This window comes from Rhipicephalus microplus, chromosome 7, assembly GCF_043290135.1.
Source record: "Rhipicephalus microplus isolate Deutch F79 chromosome 7, USDA_Rmic, whole genome shotgun sequence".
Taxonomy (NCBI): domain Eukaryota; kingdom Metazoa; phylum Arthropoda; class Arachnida; order Ixodida; family Ixodidae; genus Rhipicephalus; species Rhipicephalus microplus.
This window is the reverse complement of record NC_134706.1, coordinates 124,859,042-124,882,625: the sequence shown is the minus strand read 5'-3', so window position 1 is coordinate 124,882,625 and position 23,584 is coordinate 124,859,042. Positions and strand designations below refer to the sequence as shown.

At 46.2% G+C, this 23,584-nt stretch overlaps 1 protein-coding gene across 1 annotated transcript in view; it reads right to left on the bottom strand.

The window, feature by feature from the left end:
* The window catches only part of LOC142767856 (glutathione hydrolase-like YwrD proenzyme), a 97,361-nt gene that overhangs the window by 59,506 nt on the left and 14,271 nt on the right, over window positions 1-23,584 (bottom strand). Inside the window, exons 2-5 of the mRNA XM_075870103.1 lie at window positions 19,659-19,812; window positions 10,646-10,799; window positions 3,437-3,508; window positions 2,250-2,365 (exon numbers count right to left, since the gene is read on the bottom strand). Coding sequence (XP_075726218.1) covers window positions 2,250-2,365; window positions 3,437-3,508; window positions 10,646-10,799; window positions 19,659-19,812 — 496 coding nt within the window. The remainder of the gene's footprint in view (window positions 1-2,249; window positions 2,366-3,436; window positions 3,509-10,645; window positions 10,800-19,658; window positions 19,813-23,584) is intronic.

The following is a 23,584-nucleotide window of genomic DNA, read 5'->3' as shown; positions in this document are numbered from 1 at the left end:
TTCTACGCTGTTTGAAGGCAATTCAGCAATTTCTTTTCAAAATTATCAGAATTCTTCGGTATCTTGGTTATTAGAACATGACACCAAGTTTAGTACACGGTCAAAAAACATGGAAACCCAACTTTCATTCGCACCATAAAAAACTAAAAACAGACTTTCAAGGCTTATATATACCACGAGGTACAAAATAGGCACAAATTTTCAAAGATAAGAAGTGACTATGACCTTCCGAACGATATAGTGTCATTTCACAATTTACCACCACCGCCAACCGTAGCTCACCGAGATTCCCTTTAAAACCTCAACGAGTGAACACTCATGAGACCTATGAAACGGAACTCAAGAAAATGTACCACCGGGGTATGTACCACCGGTGGCACATACCCGTTCTACAGCGGGTAGGTGCCACCATACATACATACATACATACATACATACATACATACATACATACATACATACATACATACATACATACATACATACATACATACATACATACATACATACATACATACATACATACATACATACATACATACATACATACATGCATACATACATACATACATACATACATACATACATACATACATACATACATACATACATACATACATACATACATACATACATACGACGCACGGATGGTCGCGCGGACGGACGGACGGAAGCACGGACGGGTTGACGGACGCTTCGCCCCACTCATCATCATTCCCTCTGTGGATAGTCTGTGGTTTCTTTTTTTTCAGCTTTGTAGTGCTGTCTTGTGTAAGCGGCGTTGATCGCCGTGTGTTAGGTAGAGTGGAATGCTTGATGATTTAACCATGAAGAACCCCTTCCCCAGTCCTCCAGCCGTGATGGTCTTGTGGCTAAGGTACTCGGTTAGTGACACGCAGGTCGTGGGAGCGAATCTCGGCTGCCGCGGCTGCATTTTCGATGGATGCGAAAATGCTGTACGGTCCGTGCGCTCAGATTTGGGCGCACGTTATATAACCCAAGGTGGTCAAAATTTCCGGATCCCTCCATTACGGCGTCTCACATATTTATATGGTGGTTGTGAGACGTTAGACCCCATATATAAATAAATCAACCTTTTCCAGTCAATATATAGCCATTGCAACAAGTCTAACTGGTTTCGCTTCGCGGACACCGGTGAAAAAGCCGAGCGGGCGGCATTTTTTTTAGGCTAACATATTTTTACGCTGTGAATATCCTCCAGATTCGTTGTCTCATTGTTATTTATTGAGCAGTTAGGCAAGATTTAGGTTCCAGGACACTTTTTATGGCATCTTGACCGGACCACACTCATTCACAGGTTTACAAAGAAACCTTCGTTAAAGATGCGCGGATGTGTTGTATCACCGATTTTTGTTAAACACTCTTGAGCTTTGAGGTAGTAGTAAACTCCCTACCTTTTATAATCACATAGTTTCACGTCAAAGTGGTGTGACTGTGTTAGGGTGTACGGGTTTTCTGGAGCTAATTCATCCCTTTTCTCTCAATTTAAATTGTTTGTTGGGGGTTTGAGCTGATTTCTATGTCACATATTCGTAATGGTGATGTTAGTTTTTCAATGCGAAGCATTTCTTAGCGAACTTTGGCGACCTTGAGCGTATCTATCCATCTAGCTGCCTACGACTTTAACTCTTCTGGCCGTTTCCATAATGGTATCGATGCCAAACTTGGTATGGCATAACATGACTGTGTGAAGAACATAGTTGATTAGTCATACCATGAAAATCATGACATGAATGTGAAGCGTACAGACACGAATGTACAACAGTGAACAACGTTTATTGGGAGCGAGGCTTTTTATAGCCTCTGAAGGGTTTGCGCACACAACGTGCGCAGTGGCAGTGACATGTGCAAATGACGATGCATCAGCCTTCTTTCCCCTTAAGGCTGGTAACGATCCGGCGGGCGTCGGTTTCTGGTGGACCTGCGTAACATGGTTTCGCCAGGATCGAACTCTTTATTGCCATCAGATTGCGCGCCGCTGGCGTCATTTTCAACCTAATTATCATGCGTATTTGGTCGGCTGTCTGTGTCTGGCGCACCTGGGCTCTGGGATTCTCTTGAGGTCAGTGGTCACCGGTTTCGCCAGCTTCCGTCTGCGGTGCCTCAACCCCGGGCTCTTGCTTGACTTCTGCTTCACCGGCAGCGAGTCCCGTGCTGTCGGTTTCTCTTCCTCTCAACTGGTCATAATGCCGGCGATGATGTTCGCCGTCTGCGGCCTTGATGGTTACCATGCGGTGGCCTTCGGGGGTCTGTACGACGCCAGCCTTCCACCTGGCTCCTGTCCCGTAGTTCCTGTACCAAACAGAGTCTCCAACTTGGCGAGTGGTTCCGAGGTGCTCCGTATCTGCGTGAGAAAATGGCCGACATGACACGATGTTATCCAACTTGCATCGAGGCTCAAAACCCAGCAGCATGAACGCTGGCGTTTTCCCGCTAGGCAGAGGGGTGCGGCGATACTGTAACAGAATTTGGTCTAATCGGCCTTGCAGTGTGCCTCTAGCGTTCTTGCGCAGTCCCAGTTTAATCGTTCACACTGCCCTCTCTGCTAAACCGTTGGACTGCGGATGATAAGGCGCGGTGCGAAAGTGGCGAATTCCGTTTTCATTCATGAACGACTGAAACTTCGCGCTAGTAAACTGTGGCCCGTTATCGGAAACCACGGTTCGGGGCAGGCCAAACCTACTAAACATTGATTGCAAGGCTTCGATAGTCCGTCCCGCGCTGGCTATCTTCACTGGGCTCTCCTTTATCCACTTCGTGTGCGAATCAACCGCGATGAGCAACATATGTCCGTAAACCGGGCTGGCATAGTCTACGTGCACCCTTGACCACTTTTCCTTGGTTTCCGGCTGTGGCACAGGCTCCTTGGCAGGTGGCATGCTGCTACGCTGCACTCATACAGGGCAAGTGTTTACCACACGTTATATGTCCCGATCCAGCCCAGGATATCAAAATATGGAGCGCGCCAACTTCTTCATCGGCGTCATCCCTTGATGAGTCTCGTGCAGCATGCGTAGTACGGAATTCCGGGTGGCGACCGGAATTATCGCTCGGTGGCCCCAGTACACAATGTTATTACTGCACACAAGTTCGTGTTTTTTTGAAAAAGAATGGACGTAAGTCTGGTTTTGATCTCGGTAGTTTCCTAAGCCAAAGTCGCGAATATAGACAGCGACTTGTTTGAGGGTGCTATCTGCTTTTGTCGCCCGGGCCAAATCACTAGACGACACCAGGGTGGTGTCTAGTTGCTCAGCAAAAAGTACGTACTCACGGGCGTCGTTATTGATGGACTCCATGGTACTGGCATCGTGCTAGTAGCTTGCCGGAAGGCGGCTCAGGGCATCAGCTATCGGAAGGGTTTTTCCTGCCTTGTTCTCGATCGTGTACGTGTAGCTGCTGTGTAATAAAGACCAACGTTGGATCCGTGCCGCTGCCAGAGCAGGTACGGGCTTGTCCGGGCTGAGCAGTCGAAGAAGTGGCTTGTGATCTGTAATTAGCGTGAAAGCATTACCCAGTAGGTACTCACGAAATTTGGTCACCCCAAAGACAACTGCCAGCGCTTCACGCTCAATTTGTGTGTAATTCCGCTCTGCGGCAGTCAGAGTGCGCGACCGAAATCCAACTGGCTTCGCTTCTCCGTTGACCCGGTGGTATAAAACAGCCGGCGCTAAAGCAGCGTGTTTCGCGAGGTTGCCATGGAGGTTCATAGGCAATAACAATGACGTATTTCACTAAGCTTGCCATAAAATTCACACCTTACGGCTCACATGTAACGTTGAGTGGGTCATGAATGATCGCACTGATAGTGGCGAACAGAGTGTCGACCATCGATCAACTGACAAGCGGCGAAGCGCATCGGTATATACACATTTGACATCGAATATTCCAGCGTAACTCAGGGGACGAACTGTAACATATGATCACGAAGTTAGACAAGGACAGCAGAAAGGTAGGTCTTAAAATTAATATGCAGAAAACGAAAGTAATGTACAACAACCTCGGAAGAGCCGGACCACGAGATTGCAGTAACTAGAAGATTAAGAATGGCGTGGAGCACATTTGGCAAGCACTCTCAAATCATGACAGGCAGATTGCCACTATCCCTCAAACGGACGGTATACAACAGCTGCATATTGCCGGTGCTTAGCTATGGAGCAGAAACCTGGAGACTTGCAAAGAGGGTTCAGCTTAAATTGAGGACGACGCAGCGAGCATTGGAAAGAAAAATGGTAGGTGTAAACTTAAGAGACGAGAAGAGAGCAGAGTGGATAAGGGGACAAATGGGGGTTAAGGATATTATAGTTGAAATAAAGAAGAGGAAATGGGCATGGGCCGGGCATGTAGCGCGTAGACAGGATAACCGCTGGTCATTAAGGGTAACCAACTGGATTCCCAGAGAGGACAAGCGGGCCAGGGGAGACAAAAGGGTAGATGGGCAGATGGGATTAAGAAGTTTGCGGTTATAAATTGGCAGCAGCAACACAGGACCGAGCTCACTGGCGGAACATGGAAGAGGCCTTTGTCCTGCAGCGGACGTAGTCAGGCTGATGTTGACTCTAGCATTGTCGCTAGCGGTGACGTAGGTTCGAGAAGAATATGTATTGTTCACGAAGTGCCCGTAATCATAACAAAATGATAGACTGGAGCCCTGAAGCTTCTCCAACACTGAAGGCCCGGTTTGTGCTGAGAATTACTGACACTGAAATGGGGCGATAACAAAACTTGCGGAGATAATGTGGCATATTCACTGCGATGACGTTTTAATGACTCGCTTTTGATTCCTGGTGTTGTTTTTGCATGCATGTTGTTTTTTATATACGCATGCTTGCATGCGGTTCTTTTGTTTGCTTCGAAAACAGCGAAAGTAGTACTGCTTTGCGCTTCTGCATGACGAACATGAATGGCAGGGGGTAACATGAAAATCTTGACATACCTTGCATATCCGGCATGACATAACTGTCACAGTCAGACGGAACTCATTGTTGCTACTCAAGCTTGTTATGCGCCAAAGTACGCATTGCGTGACATAATTGTATTGTTAGGCCCTTGCAGCAAGTGCCGTTAAATTTTCTTGTGCGTCATGAAAAATAACGTGTACAAATGGGTACGCATTCTACACAGCTTACCTACGTTTACCCACACTCAATGCGGCATGAGCGAGTTCAATGTATTTTAGGGGCGAAGCTCCTTATAGTGGATCCCGTTCGTCCCCCGTTGTATGTAACGAGTATAACATTTTGACCTCTAAGGTGGTGCCGGTGAGAGACTTCTTCTGTGCGTTGTTAAACAATAAAAAATAGTGCTCAATGTACATGTCAATGGCTGCTAATGGGGAATGAGATACAGGAGCGTTCGGCTTTTAGTTCACGCGCAGGCTGCGATTACCATTACCAGCCATTGGCATGTACATTGAGCACTATCTGACAAAAAAAGGTTGCTACGTTATACTCGCTGGGTGTAACCTCCTTAGCTTTAGAAAGGTTTAGCGAGCGTTGAGCCGCAGTGCCATGAATAAAATGAACTTGTATATACCATGAATGAACTTTAGGCGGTTAAAAATGGGAAGTAGATACGAAGGACAAGCCGTAGGAGAGTAAAAGCCGAATTCTCCGCCTCTCATTTCCCATTAGCAGTCATTGGCATGTGCATTGAGCACTATCTTACTGAAACATTTTGCTACGTCATACTCGCTGGGCGTAACCTTCTTGGTTTTCGAAAGGTTTAGCGAGTGTTTGGCCGCGGTGCCGTGAATACAGTGAACTAGTATATACCATGAACTCGAGGTGGTTAAAGGTGGGAAGTGGACCCGAAGCGCAAGCCGTAAGTAAGTGTGCGTGTGCCACCTCTCGTTTAGTCCTTGGAATGTCCTCTAGATGGCGGTGCTTCTATATGGGGAATATATGATGAAAAGATGCGAGATGGTGGTACTTGAAGGGTTGAATAGATGGACGAACGGACAACTAGACAGATGCATGGATGGACGCATGAACGGACGCAGGGAGGGACGCACGGACGGACGCACGCACGGACGGGCTGATGGACACATGGACGGTCACACTGACGGACGCATGAACGGACGGAAGCAAGAACGAATGGACGGACGAATTCTTCGCCCCACTCTCCATCATTCACTCCGTGGATATGCTGCCATTTTTTATTAAGATATAGGCTAGAAGCGCTTGAAAGAAATCTGGAAGACACCGTGAATTGCGGGAATTATTGTAATGCGAAGCAGCCAGCGAAGAGTTGCAAGCATTAATTTGTTTATCTTTAAGCCAGATGAAGTCTCTCATATTATGACACGTCGTTTAACATATATCACATGTTTGTCATACATGCATGTAGAATATGGCATAGGCCAGGGGAATAAAATGAACGTACATACGTATATTCGGTATAGACAGCGCACAACCTGTCACTTGCGTTCTTCCCACTCCCGCGTCCTACCGCACCAATTTTGGTATATATCCGGTGAGCAAAATGGCCGGACGTGCACCCAAAAAATTTTACTTAAATTATGTAGTACATGTTATAACCATACACTTTTGTGAATGGTTATAAAACCATTCACTTTTGTCATACAGTAATGTCATAGAATACTATTTCAAGGTAGCATAAAAACCGCGAGCTTAAGCTTTTCGTGTTAGTCTTTCCGCGCATTAAATGCAAGCAAGATTTTCAATTTAGCACCTGTCATACACGTCGGTCCTCCCCATTGTCCTCACCCCTCACCGCTTTATCAATTTTGGTGTATGCCAATTTAGCGAAATGCCCACCAGCACACCATGAGCTGGGCATGCAAATCATGCTATTGATAGTAAACACGTCATTTCTTTCACATCACCACCCGCCATTTACTTTCGTCACACGGCCCGGTTATTCCACCCCAGATTTGGTATATACAGCAGGCAGGCAGGCAGGTGGGCAGGTGGGCAGGCGGGCAGGCAGGCAGGCAGGCAGGCCAACACCACCTAAATTTTTTTTCAAGGCCTCGGCAAGCCTCTGTTTCGTCAGCGTGACGTCACTGCTGTGAGATTTGTGAGAAAGCAACGCTCGACTGGCTGAGGTCGGAATGGCTTGCGGATTCTGTTCGCCAAATAGACAATCTTTTTCGCTTCGAAACAAGTTTTCAGTAAGCAAACTGTAGAAAATTATTACCTACTGTCTAACAAAAAAAGCTTAGCAATATTCTATCTTTCAAATGATGTACTTATTTACTTAATTTATTCACGTTTTAAACATTTTTGTGCACAGCCGAGCGAAGTTGGCAGCGCATGACAGTGCGTCTGGCCACATTGATCTTACGTGCTCGCTCGCTCTGCTGGCTGTTGTGGTTGTAGGCTAGTTGCATTTTGTTACCACTCACGCTGTTTTTTCTTTCTCTTGTCCTGTGTGAGCATGGTTGGGTAAACTACGCAATATGCCTGGATGCTGCTGTGCACCGGGGTGCAACTCTAACTATGCTCATGGACCGAACGTGTGCCGGTCATTTGAGTGAAGCCAGCTTCCAGGCAGATCTCACACTGATGACGTCACGTAGGCTTGCGGAGGCCTGAAAAAAAGTCTAGGTGGTGTTGGGCAGGCAGGCAGGCAGGCAGGCAGGCAGGCAGGCAGGCAGGCAGGCAGACAGGCAGGCAGGCAGATAGATAGATAGATAGATAGATAGATAGATAGATAGATAGATAGATAGATAGATAGATAGATAGATAGATAGATAGATAGATAGATAGATAGATAGATAGATAGATAGATAGATAGATAGATAGATAGATAGATAGATAGATAGATAGATAGATAGATAGATAGATAGATAGATAGATAGATAGATAGATAGAATCAAGGTTGAAGAATTTCGCTAGGAAATGCTCTGCATTTCATGAACGCAGAAAGCCGAATGCTCAAATGCCCCACTGTTCGCATTTCTATATCGCGTTAGTACGTGTTGCCGCCCGTATAATCAAGTTACATCTGTCACAATTTTTTCCTAATCAGTTTTAAAAAATATATGCTTTATTCTAGGCTGCAAGAGCACATGCAAGATGCTAATATGCGTTGAAAATCAAGAGCATGCCGCCGGAGCTTCAGCCGCGTTGGCCACCTACGACGTTCGGCTGGATCATCGGGGTAGTTACGCTGTTCCAGTGACTTTACGCTGCGTTAACGTCCCTAGATAAAACAAGTTTCCGAGATAGCGTCAGTCATTGTTCTCTAGCCGTTCTTCTCACTCTCTTGTTTACCCCTCCTTTTTTCGTCCATCCGCGTCTGTAATTGGTGAATTTCTCGCACGTGATCTTGCAAGTGGCTGGTGCAGTTATTTTCATGCAAAAAGTATAAAACGAGTACGCATGCGCATATGGCTGCAGCTGCATTCTCGCGGTGACCAAAGATGAAATCGTACCTAGGACATTAACTGAAGAGGAGGAGCGCTTCACATGGCGCCAAGTTGGCCAAGATTGTTTGCGGTGCTCGTTCAATGCAATATACGAGCTTTTCAACAATGCTGGGTTGCCGTAAAACAACAAAAAAACGGTTTCGCTCTCCTCAACTTATCCCGAGCTATCTTTGATGAAGCATGCCGTGAAGTGTAGCTATGAAACTTTACACGTGAACGCTTTCGTTCAACTCCGTCGACGCACGTCGACGTGGATCTGCGAAGCGAGTTTTTTTGTTGGTTTTTATTGGAACGCCTGGAGCGCGTCTAATCCACGTCAGTTGTTACAAATACTTCTCCGTATGCACGTATACAGAGCAGCTGGAGTGTGTAATCAACGCACCACCAGTTCACGCTTGACCAGTTGGCAAGAACGAGCCATAAAGGAACCGAAACGTGCTGCTTCGGGACACCTCAACATTAGAACTGTCACTTTTCAGGAAGATCCGCGCACCACACCAGAATCACCTACAATCACGACTGTTGAAATAGGCAGATATATATAAACCGTCCTCGCAGTGCTGCTAGTTAGGCGTTCGTACCAGTCTGGCCATGGTTTTTCCTTGCATGTGCACAAGCCAGTAGTAACCACCCATCACAACGTCAAGCCCTGCAGTCATACACAGGCTGCAGCAAGAAGCGCGTTCACGGTGTCACAGCGCGAACAAAATGAGTTCGGAGACCTGGACGTCCTGAGTAGACGCCATGGCTAGTGACGTAAAATAACGAACTACACAACGTTGACAGTTCAGTAACACACATCCCGCTTGCTCTTGTGTTGTATCATTTATGTTCACAAAAGCAACCGTTTATTCTACAACTCCTTTCGTTCAATTTCGTTTCATTTACATGTATTCGCCGTAGCGACTGAGCCCAAGCATTCGCTTTTTCATGAAAGTATTTAAACTTCTAGGGGGCTCCCCAGAAACAAAAGCGAGGAGTCAAGGTAAAGGTGTTGCTACCTTGGAAACTTGTTTCATTTAGGGACCTTAAGCTGCGTTTGAAATGAGCGCCGTCTGGCAGTAATCATGGAAAACGAAAGGATGGCCTTCGACATTGCGAGCGCACCGCTATGGCGTAACATTTCGGTGGCCTTAACTTGTATAATATAAGGCGATGGGTAGGTGGCAGCACTGCATTGCCTTAGAAACGCGTGGGAAATACCCTCCTTTTCGTGCATACCGTCCCATTGTCAGCGCAGTGTAATAAACGCTGGGGTCCTTAAAGTCACTCTTTTATGTCTTCTCCAGTATAAAGAAACACTCCGAAGAATGTGACGTGTTGGCATACTGTCTCAGATAGGCTCTTCTCCAGTATAAAGAAACACTCCAAAGAATGTGACGTGTTGGCATAGTGTCTCAGATAGGCGCAATATTTGATATTTAGTCAACATTGTGCACGAGTATGAACGCAAAAACTAGCTTAAAAATGGTGGACGCTGAGGAAGTAGTCGAGCGTTAGCCCAGTAGCCGATGGGCATTGTCTTAATGTAGTTAAGGTCAAACAGGACATTTTATTACGGTTCAGCGGCGTTAGCTAACAGTGTTGCATCTAGTGATATGGCCCGGTAATTCGGTATTTTACATCACCAGCGTCGTAGAACGGGACGGCTTTATGCTCTCCCATAGTAGAGTACCTGTAGTACTCTAAATCATTACCCACTTTTTCTGAACACATTTGTATCTGCGCATGTTCTTTTCTGCTGAAATGTTCTGTTCAAATGTTACTGATGTCCGCTGGCTATGAGAATATTTTGTTTTGTAAGTGACAGACAGACCTTACTGTACCGTTCAAACATCCCAAGAAAAACTATCGTCTTTCTGGAATTACTGCCAGGTGGCTTTCATACTTGATCCCACGCCACCGGACAGAAGAGTCTTTCGACGACATTTGCCGAGAAGCTGCAGCTACGCGACCAATTTTTTTGGAAACCACTTCCCGCCGAGAAGTGGGTTTTTGCAGCGTGCTTCACTCCCCACAAAACAATATCAATATTCATAATGGAAAAAAAATATACTGACTTTCCAGTAAGCATTACAGCTGCCGCGAACACCAGCTGATGCGGTGGCCGCCAACAGTCCTTCCAAAATTGCATTTTTTATTAAGCCCACGGTAGCTTAGGTTGTAAAAAGTTTAAAAGGCATTTTCATTTTTGTTACGAGTACGCCAGTGAACTGTTTGCTTCTGACACACCTTTCCTGAGCCAAAACGACTAGCGATGTAAAACCAGGCCTTGGCCGCTCCTGGTACCGTTGCCTGCAGGCCGTGCATGCACCTCTCAGGTGTCCAGTCGTGAAGGCTCTTTGACTCCACCAAGTCCAGCGTCAGCGCGGCCGGGCTTCGCCCACTGTGTTTATTACACCAGTTTAGACATTTTTAGCGTATTTGTTAGCAAATTGAAAAGTCGCCAATAAGGAGAAATAAGGAACGCAATAGCAAGAAATTGGAATATCGCACGAAGAAGGACAAGCAGCTCGATACATTCAGCACGCCGGTGTAGCACAAAGAAGGACGTTCGAAAAGAACGAATAGGCATATTCAGGGCAAGTGTGTACTAAAAGCCGTCATAGTAATTACGTATTTGTATTTGAGGAACGCACTGATAATGTCCCATAATGCAAAAGCCGATGCTGTCTGAATTTTCTTTTAGGGGCGAGGCTCCTTAAGCCGTGGGTGGTGCGTCCGCGATGTATGTAATAGTAGTGCGTCGTAGTTGTAGGTAGCCACCTTCACGGCCGAACTAAAGGAGTGACACGCGCACACTCATTTGAATCGAGGAAGAAACCCACCCACGTCAATTATAAATAAAAAAAGATAGTTGTTTCTGATGAAATAACCTACAAAGACGAACAGCGGTGACTTAATTTCCAATATAATGTGCCTTGAATCTGATACTTACTAAACAAAACTAGTATCAAAAGGACGCACTTTGAGCACTATCTCACCAAAAAGGGTTGCCAAGTTTAACTCACTGGGCGTAAACTTCTTGGTTTGAGCAAGGTTTAGCATAGCTAAGTACGAAGTACTTGAAATCGTTATCGATGGGACAGCTCTCAGCTCTCCCATAGTACAGTACCAAATACTGTAAATCGTTAACCACTTCTTCTAAACACACACAGGTTTAACGAGGGTTGGGCCGTGGTGCCATTAACTAGAGGCTGTGAAAGGTGGGAACAAACACAGAGTGCAGGCCGTAAGAAAGTGCGTGCGTGCCGCTCCTCTAGTTCGTCCGTGCCACCTCTTGTTTAGTCCTTAGAAAGTGGTGGTGGTGGGGTGGTGGTACTTCTATATGATGAATTAATGATGAAAAGATGTTAGATGGCGGTACTTGTAGTGTTCACTAGATAGACGGACGGGTGGACACACGCACAGACGGAAATAGAGAAAGATGCACGGACGGTCAGATGGCCGTATGGACAGATGGATGGACGGATGGACGCATGGATGAGCGGACGAACACGCGAAGGGATGCATGGACGGATGCATGAACGGATGGACGCGCGGATAGACGGTCAGACAGATGCACGCATGTTTGCACAGACGGACACACGTAACCAAGAACGAACGCGCGGACGGATGCACGGATGGACTGACGGATGCTTCGCCCCACTTATCATGATGCTCTCAGCAGATATGCCGTGATTTCTTTTCTTTTAAATTGCGGAACGCAGAATGACCCCTCTTCTGCCACGCGGTAGCGTCCCACGCCTAGTGTGTGTTTTTTTCCTCTATATCCTGAGGAGTACAAAAGGGGGCCAGTTTTTCTTGCGCATCTCAAGCCACAGGCACAGGCACTGCCGCAATTACCAACCCCACCTCCTCCGTCGCTGCGGCAACTGAAGTGGGTGTAGAAGAGGCAAGGCAATAGAAGTGCGCCGACTGTTATGCAGAAGAATTCCCTGCTACGTACCACGGCGTGCTTGAGCACTATAGGAAAGACCGGAAGAAATTTCCGCCACTCCACGTGCGCCTGGACAGGTCGAGGGCGGTGGACCTAAGAAGGCTGCAGACGGGCGCGTTCACCAACCCCTACCAGCTGCACCGCCTATGGCCCACGCTGCACCCGTCGCCTGGCTGCCCGTGGTGCGCGCAAGAACGGGCCGATATGGCACATATTTTGGCAATGCGAAAGATGTGAAGATGGGCCACGAGAAATGACGACGTCAACTGATGGACTCTCCGAAATGGGGCGCCTTGTTGAGCGATGGCAAGCCGCTCTTCTCAGCGAGGCCCTCGAATACCAGGTGTGGACCGTCCAGCGGGCCAGGGCCGTCGCCGAGCACCTCGGAAGATGTTCCTCGAACGATGTGTCCCTTGCAGCCTAGCCCCGGGCACAGCAACAACCGCTAGACAAATAAAGTTTATTCAACCTCAACCTCAAGGATGGTTAGGAATTTGAAAGAAAAAGCGTTGGAGACAGAAAATACGCTCCAGCTGTTCCCAGTCTGCGTACCGCTAGCGGTAAGCGGTGCATACGAATAGCTCTCCGTTATATCAGCGCCACAAGCGTGCTAAAATCAAAGCATGGTGTGAGGCTGTGTTGGCTAGCGCAGCGGGCTGTGGAGTGATGGGTCGCTGGCTTGAATCTCGGGCACGTGGCTTTAAGGATTGTTGGCAAGTGTGAAAGGCGAATTTTTTCTTAAAATGTTGTTTTTTGGTTTTTTAATTACGTTATATACGCAATATATTGCCCGTCGATATTCTGGATAAGGCTTCCACCTACGCAGTTCCCTTCCAAAGATCGAAGCAAAAATGTTAGACCGCCAATCACAGGCAAAACTGAAAGTACAAGTTTTGTGTGAAACACAAGATTAGCTTGATATGTAGCATTTTATTGGCTATTTAGCAATCATGTCAAGTGCTAAAATGTCACAACGCTCTAAAAGCATTGTCAACACACCAGTTTTAATAAAAAAAATCATTAACTTTTCAGGCGAACGCGTGAAGGGGTACATGTGTTGATCACACTCAAGGGCATTTATGTGAGCCAGTAAACTACGAAATTTGCTCCATTTGACGATGCATGCAACTTTATATAGGAGCAGGAGAAGAAAATTTGATACTAAATGCGAAGCATTTCATAGCGAACTTTGGCGAAATCGCATTTCATTGGATAACGGCTCATTGTGGCATTTTCGCCAACTAAAAAGCAGATGAAGCAGCACCCAAATGTCTTCGACACCACAATTACCGATGAACTTATTTCACTGAATTAGATGCAGCAAAGATGATCAAAAGAGTTGCGATTGAAGGAAAAAAGAGACGCTGCAACCTTCGGACACATCATTATGCCTTCCTTCACTCAATCGAGAGCTATCTGAGAAAAAGACTCTCATTCGAAATTCCTCGCCATCTGGAAACGCCATACCATCATCTACGTCTAAACCATGCCTATGTTGAAAGCCTACGGTACCGCTTCGGTCAGTCAGCGAGTCCGTATTGCAACAACTGTGGCTCCATCAAATCAGTGGATAATATATTGTTTGAGTGTGGACCTTATGCTGATGAGCGTGCGCTTTATGAACACTGCATGCATTCTATAACTGAGAGAACTTTCTCCCTTGACTGTGTATCGGCATCTTTAGACTGCCCCACTTTATAGAGGCATGCTACCAAACTTATGTTTGCATACTTAGACAGCATCCGTCAGCTAGACAAGCTTTAGATGTAGCTTGACACCACAAAAAACTATTAACGCGCATCCTCATTCAACGGTCCAAGAGGTGGCCTTTTCCTATACTTGTTTTTACTCTAACATCTAAATTTACATTTTGTCTTTATCTCTCTCTCTCTCTCTTTCTCGTCCTATTCGTACTTTCAATCCTCAATCCCCTTCCCCACGCAAAATAGCAAGTAAGCGAATTTTATAGGCCAGATAATTTCTCTGCATTTACATAAAGAGTTCTTTCTCTCTCGGTGAATTTGAGCGTATCTATGTATCTAGCCGCCTACGACTTTTAGCTCTCTTAATCGTTTCGATAATGGCATCCATACTAAAATTGGTATGACGAAACATGACTGAATGACGAGAATAAGTGACTAGTCATAACATGAAAATTATGACTTGTATGTCATGAATGTCATCATTTACATTTCATTGTCTTGCTGCTCTTGCGGTGGTTTCGCTGACATTACATGTTGCAAAACAGGTATGGTATAACACGATTACATGGCGAACGCAAGTGACAGACCGTAACATGAAAACCATAATAAGCGTGTCGTGTAACAACATCACTACATGCCACACTCATGATGCGCTCGCGGCCGTTTCGCTAGCTTCACATATACCAAATTTGTTATTACGAGACGTAAATGGATGACGAAGGTATGTGACTGATGCAAAGATAATAGTCATGAGATGCAAGGTATGTAAAAACATGGCTATTTCCACGCTCATGATGTGCTTGCATCTGTTTTATTAGCTACACTTATACAGAACTGGATATTTTGAATGCACGTTAAACAACCTCCGGTGGTCCAAATTTTCGGAGCCCTCCACGACGGCGTCTCTCATAATCGTAAGTGGTTTTGGGACGTTAAACATCACATATCATTATCACCAAATTGGATATTACGGGACGTGAATGGATGACGAAAGTATGCGACTGTTACAACCACGATAATCATCAGATGCGTGTCATGTAAGAACATGAATACATGTCACACTCAAGGCACCAATACACTTCGACGTTGCGTCGAGCCCGCGATACATTCTTTTCGAGACGCAATACATTCTTTTCGTTGCGTCACGCCCGCGATGCCGCGCCAGGCACTGATCTGCCTGCCATATATTCGCAGGCGCGCGACGCAATGCGTTGCTTTGACGCATGCGCATTTGAGCATGCCTGCGTCCCTCCGTCGCTGAGAGAGGCAGACGCAGTGCTGTCTGAGTAACGTCATCAGCGCGAAACACAGCATGTCGCATTTCGCGCCGGTCACGCCTGGCGTCAGACCATAGACTGTTCGCGTTCTGCTAGCGTAGCGTCGATGCGGCCAGCGTGCGCGCGCGTCCACGTTACGTCGGAGTATATTGGGTCCTTCAGGATGCGCTCATGGCCGTTTCGCTAGCTCCAGATATACCGAATTCGGTGTTACGTGACCTCAATGGGTGACTGGTGCAAATATTATAATTACGACACGCGCGTGATGTAAGAACATGACAACATAACGCGCTCTTAATGTGCTCGCGTCCTTTTCTATAGCGTCACATGTACCGAATATTGTATTCTTTAACTCAATGAACGACAGAAACAAATGACATGCGAAACATGATAATCATGACTTGCGTACCAATTAAAACATGACTACATTATGTGCTCATATCGCTATCGTGGCCGTTCCGCTAGCTTCACATGTATCAAATTTGGCAGTACATGATGTCAATGGACGACGAATGTTAATGACAGGTCGAAACATGATAATAATGATATGTGTGCCATGTAACGCATGACTACATGCTACGCTCATAGCGCGCTCGCGGCCGTTTGGCTAGCTTTACATATACCAAACTTGGTCTTACGGGACCTGAAGAGACGACAAAGGTAAATGAGACGTCAGAACATGATAACATGGCATGCGTGTCATGTAAACCTAGACTACATGTTACGCTCATAGCATGGTCGCGGCCGTTTCGCTAGCTCTGCATATACCAAATTTGGTATCAGGTGACGTGAATAGACAAAGTTAAATGACACGTCCGAACATGTTGATCCTAACATGAAAGTTATGTACGGCATAATTTACCTTCACCTCATAATGTTGTGCTGATATGAAAGTGACGTATCAACCTCCCTCATTATTGCTTCACATATCGTCGATTCCCACTGCACGTGGGATGGTGGTGGTGGTGGTGGTGGTGAAACAATATTACCCACAAAGGTGTCCTGAAGGACACTCGGGTAGACGCCAGGTGTAGAGGGCATCTGCCACGTCAGGAAAAGAGAGCCCGAAGCTCCCCGCGACCTTGCGGGCCTCCTGGACAGCCTGAAGTTGGTCTGCTAGTGAAGCACTTCTTATCACGTGGGATCTGCCATTTTTTTAACCGAATCGCGATCCTACCGGCCCCTACACTGCAAAAGCACGTCTCACAAAGATCAGCACCGTAGAGTGAGAGCAACACGTCTCATCACTGATGCTGCAAAACAAGTTCGAAAAAAAATTGGTGAGTTGCTGCTAGTGAAAAAGAACGCAGTAGTAAGGTCCACGACTGAGCTGGCTACAAATATTAAGAATTTCAGTCCTCCTGAGTACCTGTGTAAGCACTGCTCCTGTCTCAAACATTTTTTTGGCGATTTTCTCGAAGCTCACATTTCTGGAATTTTCCTGTACGTGAACTGTCATAGCTTTTTCACTAATAGATATTTTCTATTGAAACTTCATACACGTTTTTCTCACATCAAAAGGCATGCAATCAATCTGAATCAGCAAAGTCAGGCCATGAGATTTATCACGGCTGCCTGTTATACGAAGGTGCCCCTCCTGCCAGTGCATACTTTTATTGCGATAGCAATTCTATGGACACTCTCGGATGCAATTCGCCGCCGACGTCAGCTTCGCTGTCATACACCGTATTTGCATACATATCTGTATATCTGAAAACGCAAGAAGGAAAACAATACAGAAAGAAGACTCCGGCGTGCGGAATCGAGCATGGGAGCTTCGCATCATGAATGCGAGGCGCTCACCAGTGAGCGACCGAGAGGTACCTCCTGCCATGCTCAAGCGGCAAGCTATCTATATCTACCGCTTACCGCACTGGTGGGCATCTCGGGGTATGGGGGGGAGAGGGTAGTTGAATGGAGATAGATATGTGGAGTTTAACGTCTGGAAACCACCATATGATTATGAGAGACGCCGTAGTGAAGGCCTCCGGAAATTTCGATCACCTGGGGTTGTTTAACGTGCACCCAAATCTGAGCACACGGGCCTACACAACATTTCTGCCTTCATCGGAAATGCAGGCGTCACAGCCGGGCTTCGATCCCGCGACCTGCGGGTCAGCAGCCGATTACCTTAGCCACTAGACCACCGCAGTGGTGCAATCGGGCAATTTGGGGGGGGGGGGAGCTATCGTGTTTTCAGCATTAACATCAAGATGGTCCAATGCGCGTGGGGCGGCTCTTATCTCTCACCCGTAATTTGGCCCATAGAGAGGAGGTGATTGGACGATCTCTCAAGCACCCTTATCTCTCGATGGGTCACACGAAGGTCACTTCAACTTTTTCACAATCTCTGCGTACGAACGCGCTCTTTAGACACAGCGAAGTAACAACTGAGACGCTTATTCGCGTTTATCTGTACTTGTGTGTACGGTTTGTGCGTCATTTGTGTGTGAGAAACATGGGCCACGTTTTAATCCGTTTCCCACTCTTCGCGTGACCTTCCCGTTTGTTGCTATTGCGTTCATTTTTTTGCTATTTGTTTACTATGGCTGCATTACAATTCATCAGATCACACTTGTTTTGGTTCATTGAATAGGTCAATGCTTTATATATCAGCTTGCGAAAAATAACATTTTTTAACTAGTGAAACTCCAGGCAAGGGTGTTCGTGTAGGGATGAAAAATGAAGAAAATATATGACTTATTTGTTAATGCTCACATGTGGCTAAAAAGATGTGCCTTATATTGTCGACCAATCGTTTTTCGTGACTATGGCTTAAAAAAAACCCTCACTTGGCCTCATACCTTGAATTTCTTTCTAATAATTATTTTTATGTACACATATCACAATAAAATCATTACAACACAAGTGCTCTATATCGTGTATTATGAACTAAAGCGCTGACTTGTTCATACGACATTACACAACTTTCAGGGTGAGCCGTAGTTTTTGTTACTAACTAAACATAGCAGACGCTTATTTCATGCAGCTGGGCTCTATCATACAGGATATTATATGCACTGGCAAGTATATAACATTTTCTTCTAAATATAGATTTTCTAAATATAAAAACGTTTTCTTCTGCCCACAATTACATAGCCCAAGTGGCCTGTAGAAATATGAATGATATCTTATAGACCACCAACTAGTTGAGTCTGTAAAATGATATGCGCCCGTAGGTTCATATCAAACTCGGAAAAAGGAAGTTCAACAAACATAACGATGGGCCCGAGGGAATCCTGCCAGCATTTCCAAGTGATCTCATTGGGTTGCTAGAACTAAAAATTTAACAATCACCGCATATTGGAAGTTCCAACGCATCGAGCTGTGACGGAGGCGAACTAAAGACTTGTTAGAGCAAAAGAACTGTTTCTAAGGTATGGCGACCGTATTCGAGAAAGGTAGCCTAGGGTGGCCGCGAATTAGATTTGGGACAGGATATTTTAAACTAGAAGTTATTGTTAGAGATGTTTTTTTTTCAACGGTAATCAAAACTTTGGTGGATTTAATGTGCAACTGATTCATTTGTGCGTGTTTCTATAACAGCGTGCTTTTAAATTTTGATATCAAATATGGTGGTGTCTTTAGGTCCTTCACCACCCTTCGTACTGGTTCCGCCTATTCCTTCACAGACACGTAAAAAAATTCACATTTAGCTTTGAGCCTATCAATATTTCGCACAATAAATGTCATTCAGGTCGTTCAACTCGGATGTCTGATTCTTCGTTCCACCAGTTTACTACACTTTTATTGCGGAAAGCAGCTGCTAATTAGAGCTGCAGATATAACCGTCTAGTTGAATATGACTTGATGACCATAAGCACATATTGAATTACCCAAAGTAATAGACGGCTTTAGTGTTCATAAATGCAAACATTTCAGACAAGCCCGCGCATCAAAGGATGTCAAGTTATACAACTATACGGGAACTGCTAATTGTGACAGTGTGGTATCTTTTTATGGACGCCTAAATGTTGCATAAATAAGTTATTATTTATTTGTTTTCAGCACAAAGCACGAGCGTATATACGAAGTCAGCAATGTGTGCCTTTTCCAACCTTTTCAACGGTGATGTACCAATAAGGCAGGTGGCAGCCACCACGCCTCCATCGTTATGCTTTCTTTATTCTTCGTATATTTAATCAGAAAACTCATGCCATAGACAACGATGCAACTGTCTTCACATAAGTCTAAAGGAAGGAGTGGTTGGTGCAACACGCTCCGCTAGAGAAGCACGGCTACACATACCAATTTTTATGGAAGTAGGACATTTACTGCTCACGAACTTCAGTAGTCTTTGGGCAAGGAAAACAGGGACGACATACCATCCATCGACACAGCGTACCGCCTTCGTAGAGGCGTTGTAGTGCAGTGAGAAACAGTCACCTCCAATGCCGGTAGCGTATGGCTGCAATACTTGCATGCTTGCTGCCATGGCTAGAGCTGCGTCAGCAGCGTTACCTCCACGGCGAAGTACATCTGCGGGTTTGAGAAAGATTTGTGAATCAGTTGGAGAATCTAGAAAGCTTTAATCATACGCACAGCTGTATAGTTTCACGGATGATTATGCCCTCCTAGATGGTGGGTGAATGGTTTGTGAATGGCCACTGAGATACAATTGCGACGAAACCTTTTCAAAAAGGAGGAATACTAGAATGTATCTATATTTAAGAAATTAGCACTCATACAGAACGGGTCATAATAAAAAAATAATACTTCCTACATGTGCCCACTCGGCAGCATACCAGACACCTTAGCACACTTGCTCCTGGAGTGCCAGTGCCATGCTAACCATGACGTGTAACTGGAGTGGGACCAAGCCCCAAGAAGAAACGACGACCACCTAGTAGAAACGTGCGAGGCCAAGATCGTCATCGAGGACCTGGAAGACCAGCGACAACTCGTCGCCAGGGACAAGAGGGCAGTTGAAGCCAGAGGGCCCCTGGACTAGAGAACCTTAGGGTGACACAGCGCCTCGCTCAGAACACTGTTTCTAAATAAACGTTTACTTCTCACTCTCTTTCTTTCTGCCACAGACGAATGAGTACCTCCTTACAAATATTTGTATCGAAAAAATTCAGAAGCTGACATGCTTTTTTTGTAAATTGGACCAAAATATACCCACTGATCGAAATTAAAATTCTTGGCATCAGTGCAGCCACAAGATTCTAGCAGTGATTCGTGTTCCTGCGCGGCAAAGATAAATTGGGGGACCCTTAAGCTTCCTCTTTAAGAGTTGAACGAACTGGCGAAATCCGGCCCCTAGTGCGCCCTGCAACCGCTAAGTGCATACTTATTATTATCGTTACGGGGGTGGTATAGTGCCGAGTAACGCAGGTGGCAATTCACACAAACGAAGTAGCTCCTCCACGACATCCGCTGTGAATTGTCGTCCACGATCGCTGATAATCAGGTTAGGTGGGCCGTGTCAGAGGATGACGTACTGTAGCAAAAATGGCAGTGGCTTAGCTCAGCTATGCCAGGATATACGTAGCGTTAGCAAAGGTTCAGCTGATTATTCTTAGCTTTCCAGATATCATGCTTACAGCTGTTTCAATGACACACACACACGGTATACGTATTATGTGGCACATGTATATTTATTTTGCCGGGCAACTGCTTCGGGATTCGATGAGTTAAGCTTCTCCGCTCTACTGCACCGTTGAGCAGCATTTGCACTCTCCTTCTCCATGGCTATACCATAGTGACAAACGCCAGTCAGAGGCGCTATCAAGCGGCTCCAGCTCAGTGTCAGATGGTGACTGCACAGGGAAGGCGCGCGCGTCGGCGTTCATATGTCTACCAAGGCTATGACGGCACTCCTCTGGAAAGCGCACACCGGCGGCGGCGAGTCGCGCGCGGCCGCGGCCGAGTGCGAGGGAGGTGCCGGCTCCGGTGCGTGACACCACTGATCGTCTGCGCAGCGCACACCGGCGGTGAGTCGCACGCGGCGGCGGCGGAGTATCATTGCGCATGCGCAGACCAGTGCCACGCGAAATTGGCTCAGTGAGGCAAGTGTAGCTAACGCTACAAAAACGACGAGACATCACTGGCAGTTGCGGAGGGGACGGCAGCCTCCTCGCAGTAGCGTGTGTGGTAGTCGACGCAAACAATTTTTCATCCATTTTCCTTAGCCGATTTGGGAAATGGGCCCTGAAAGTCAATCCCCACTTGTTCGAAAGGTGCGCTTGGAGGTGCCATCGGCTGTAGAAGACCAGCTGGACCAGTTGATGGACGTTTGTGGCACTAACATTGCATGCAGTTTGCCACATAACAGCAAGCTGCATGCAATGTCAGTGCTACAAGCGTCCATAAACTGGTCCAGCTGGTCTTCTATAGCTGATGAGTTATGTGACATAACTCTCAACGAGCTTCTGCATACCAGGCAAATAACAGAGCTCTTTAGCCCGGAGAAGCGTCCACGCTAAACCTAAATTTTCATATGTAAGGTTGTCGTACATGACACTCATAATAACTGTTTGCAGGCTATCCAGGACCACTAGAAGGAAACGCACGCCGCTGCTAGAGAGGTTCCTTTTGAACAACAGTCCATCACGCCTACAGAAACGCGTGCAATAGTGGAAGCAGATGCGGTGGTGAAGAGTGGGGCTTGTTTTACGTCGTTCTGCTGTTCTGCTCTGAAACTGGGTAGTCCCGGATTATAGGTGACACAGACGCTACAAGCAGGTCAAGGTCAGCCAATTCACAGTCCGTTGTGCTAAGTGGCATACGTGAAAGACAGTCCGCGTCAGCATGTCGATGACCACTTTTGTAAGAGACGGTAAAACTGTATTCTTGTAGCCGGAGTGCCAAGCGCGCAAGGCGGTCGCAAGGGTCACGAAGGTTCACTAGCCAACACAACGAGTGGTAATCAAGTACGACTGTTAATGGGCGTCCATACAGGTAAGACCTAAACCGATGAATTGCAAATATTACCGCCAGGCATTCTTGTTCCGTGACAGTGTAATTTCGCTCCAGCCTGCTTAGGGAGTGACTTGCGTATGCGATGACGTGTTCGCGATCACCGTAACGGTCTACTAGGACGGCTCCAATACCTATGTTGCTAGTATCCGTATGAAGTTCTGTCGGTGCAGAAGGACCGAACAGATGAATGACGAGTCATCACGTCAGCAAAAACTTTAATTGACGGAATGCAGAATCGCACTCCGGAGTCCATCAAAGGAATTGTCCTTTCGTAAGAGGCATCTGAGAGGATACGCAACGTCGGCAAACTCTGGAATAAAGCGGCGGAAGTACGAACAAAGCCCCAGGAAACTACGAACCTCCTTGACGGAACGCGGCACATTGATGCCTCAACTGCTGCTGTCTTCTGGGGGTAAAGCTGGATGCCATCCTTGTCAACGAGATGCCCGAGCACAAGCGTCTTGCGGTCTCTGAAGTGGCATTTCTTCGAGTTTAAAATTAGGCCAGCGTTCCGGATGCAGTTCAAAAGAGTATCCAGACGAGAGTTGTGTTCACTGAACGAGCGGCCAAAGATGACGACGTCGTCGAGGTAGCACATGCAGATGTTCCGCTTCAAGCCACGCAGGATGGTGTCCATAAATCCTTTCGAACGTTGCCGGTGCATTGCATAGTCCAAATTATGACAGGTAGATTGCCACTATCTCTCAAGAGTAAAGTATATAACAGCTGTATTTTGCCGGTACTTAGCTACGGAGCAGAAACCTGCAGACTTACAAAGAGGGTTCAGCTTAAATTGAGGACGACGCAGCAAGCAATGAAAAGAAAAATGGTAGGTGTAACCTTGAGAGACAAGAAAAGAGCAGAGTGGATTAGAGAACAAACGGGGGTTAAGAATATCATAGCTGAAATCAAGAAGACGAAATGGACATGGGCCGGGCATGTAGCTCGTAGACAGGATAATTGCTGGTCGTTAAGGGTAACTAACTGGGTTCCCAGAAAATGCAAGCGGGTTAGGCGGAAACAGAAGGTTAGGTGGGCAGATGAGATTAAGAAGTTTGCGGGTATGAATTGGCAGCAGCAAGCACAGGACCGGGTTAACTGGTGGAACATGGGAGAGGCATTTGTCCTGCAGTGGACGTAGTCAGGCTGATGATGATGATGATGATGATGATGATGATGATGATGAAATAAAATAAACAATAAAAGTTTTTAGTTGGAGTGAGAATAGTTCGTTGCATGGAAAGCAAATGTTCTACCACACAGCCACGCATCTGTTTGTAACTACAGTGAAACGAGCTTCTTCTGCTTGAAAATGCAGTGAAAGTAC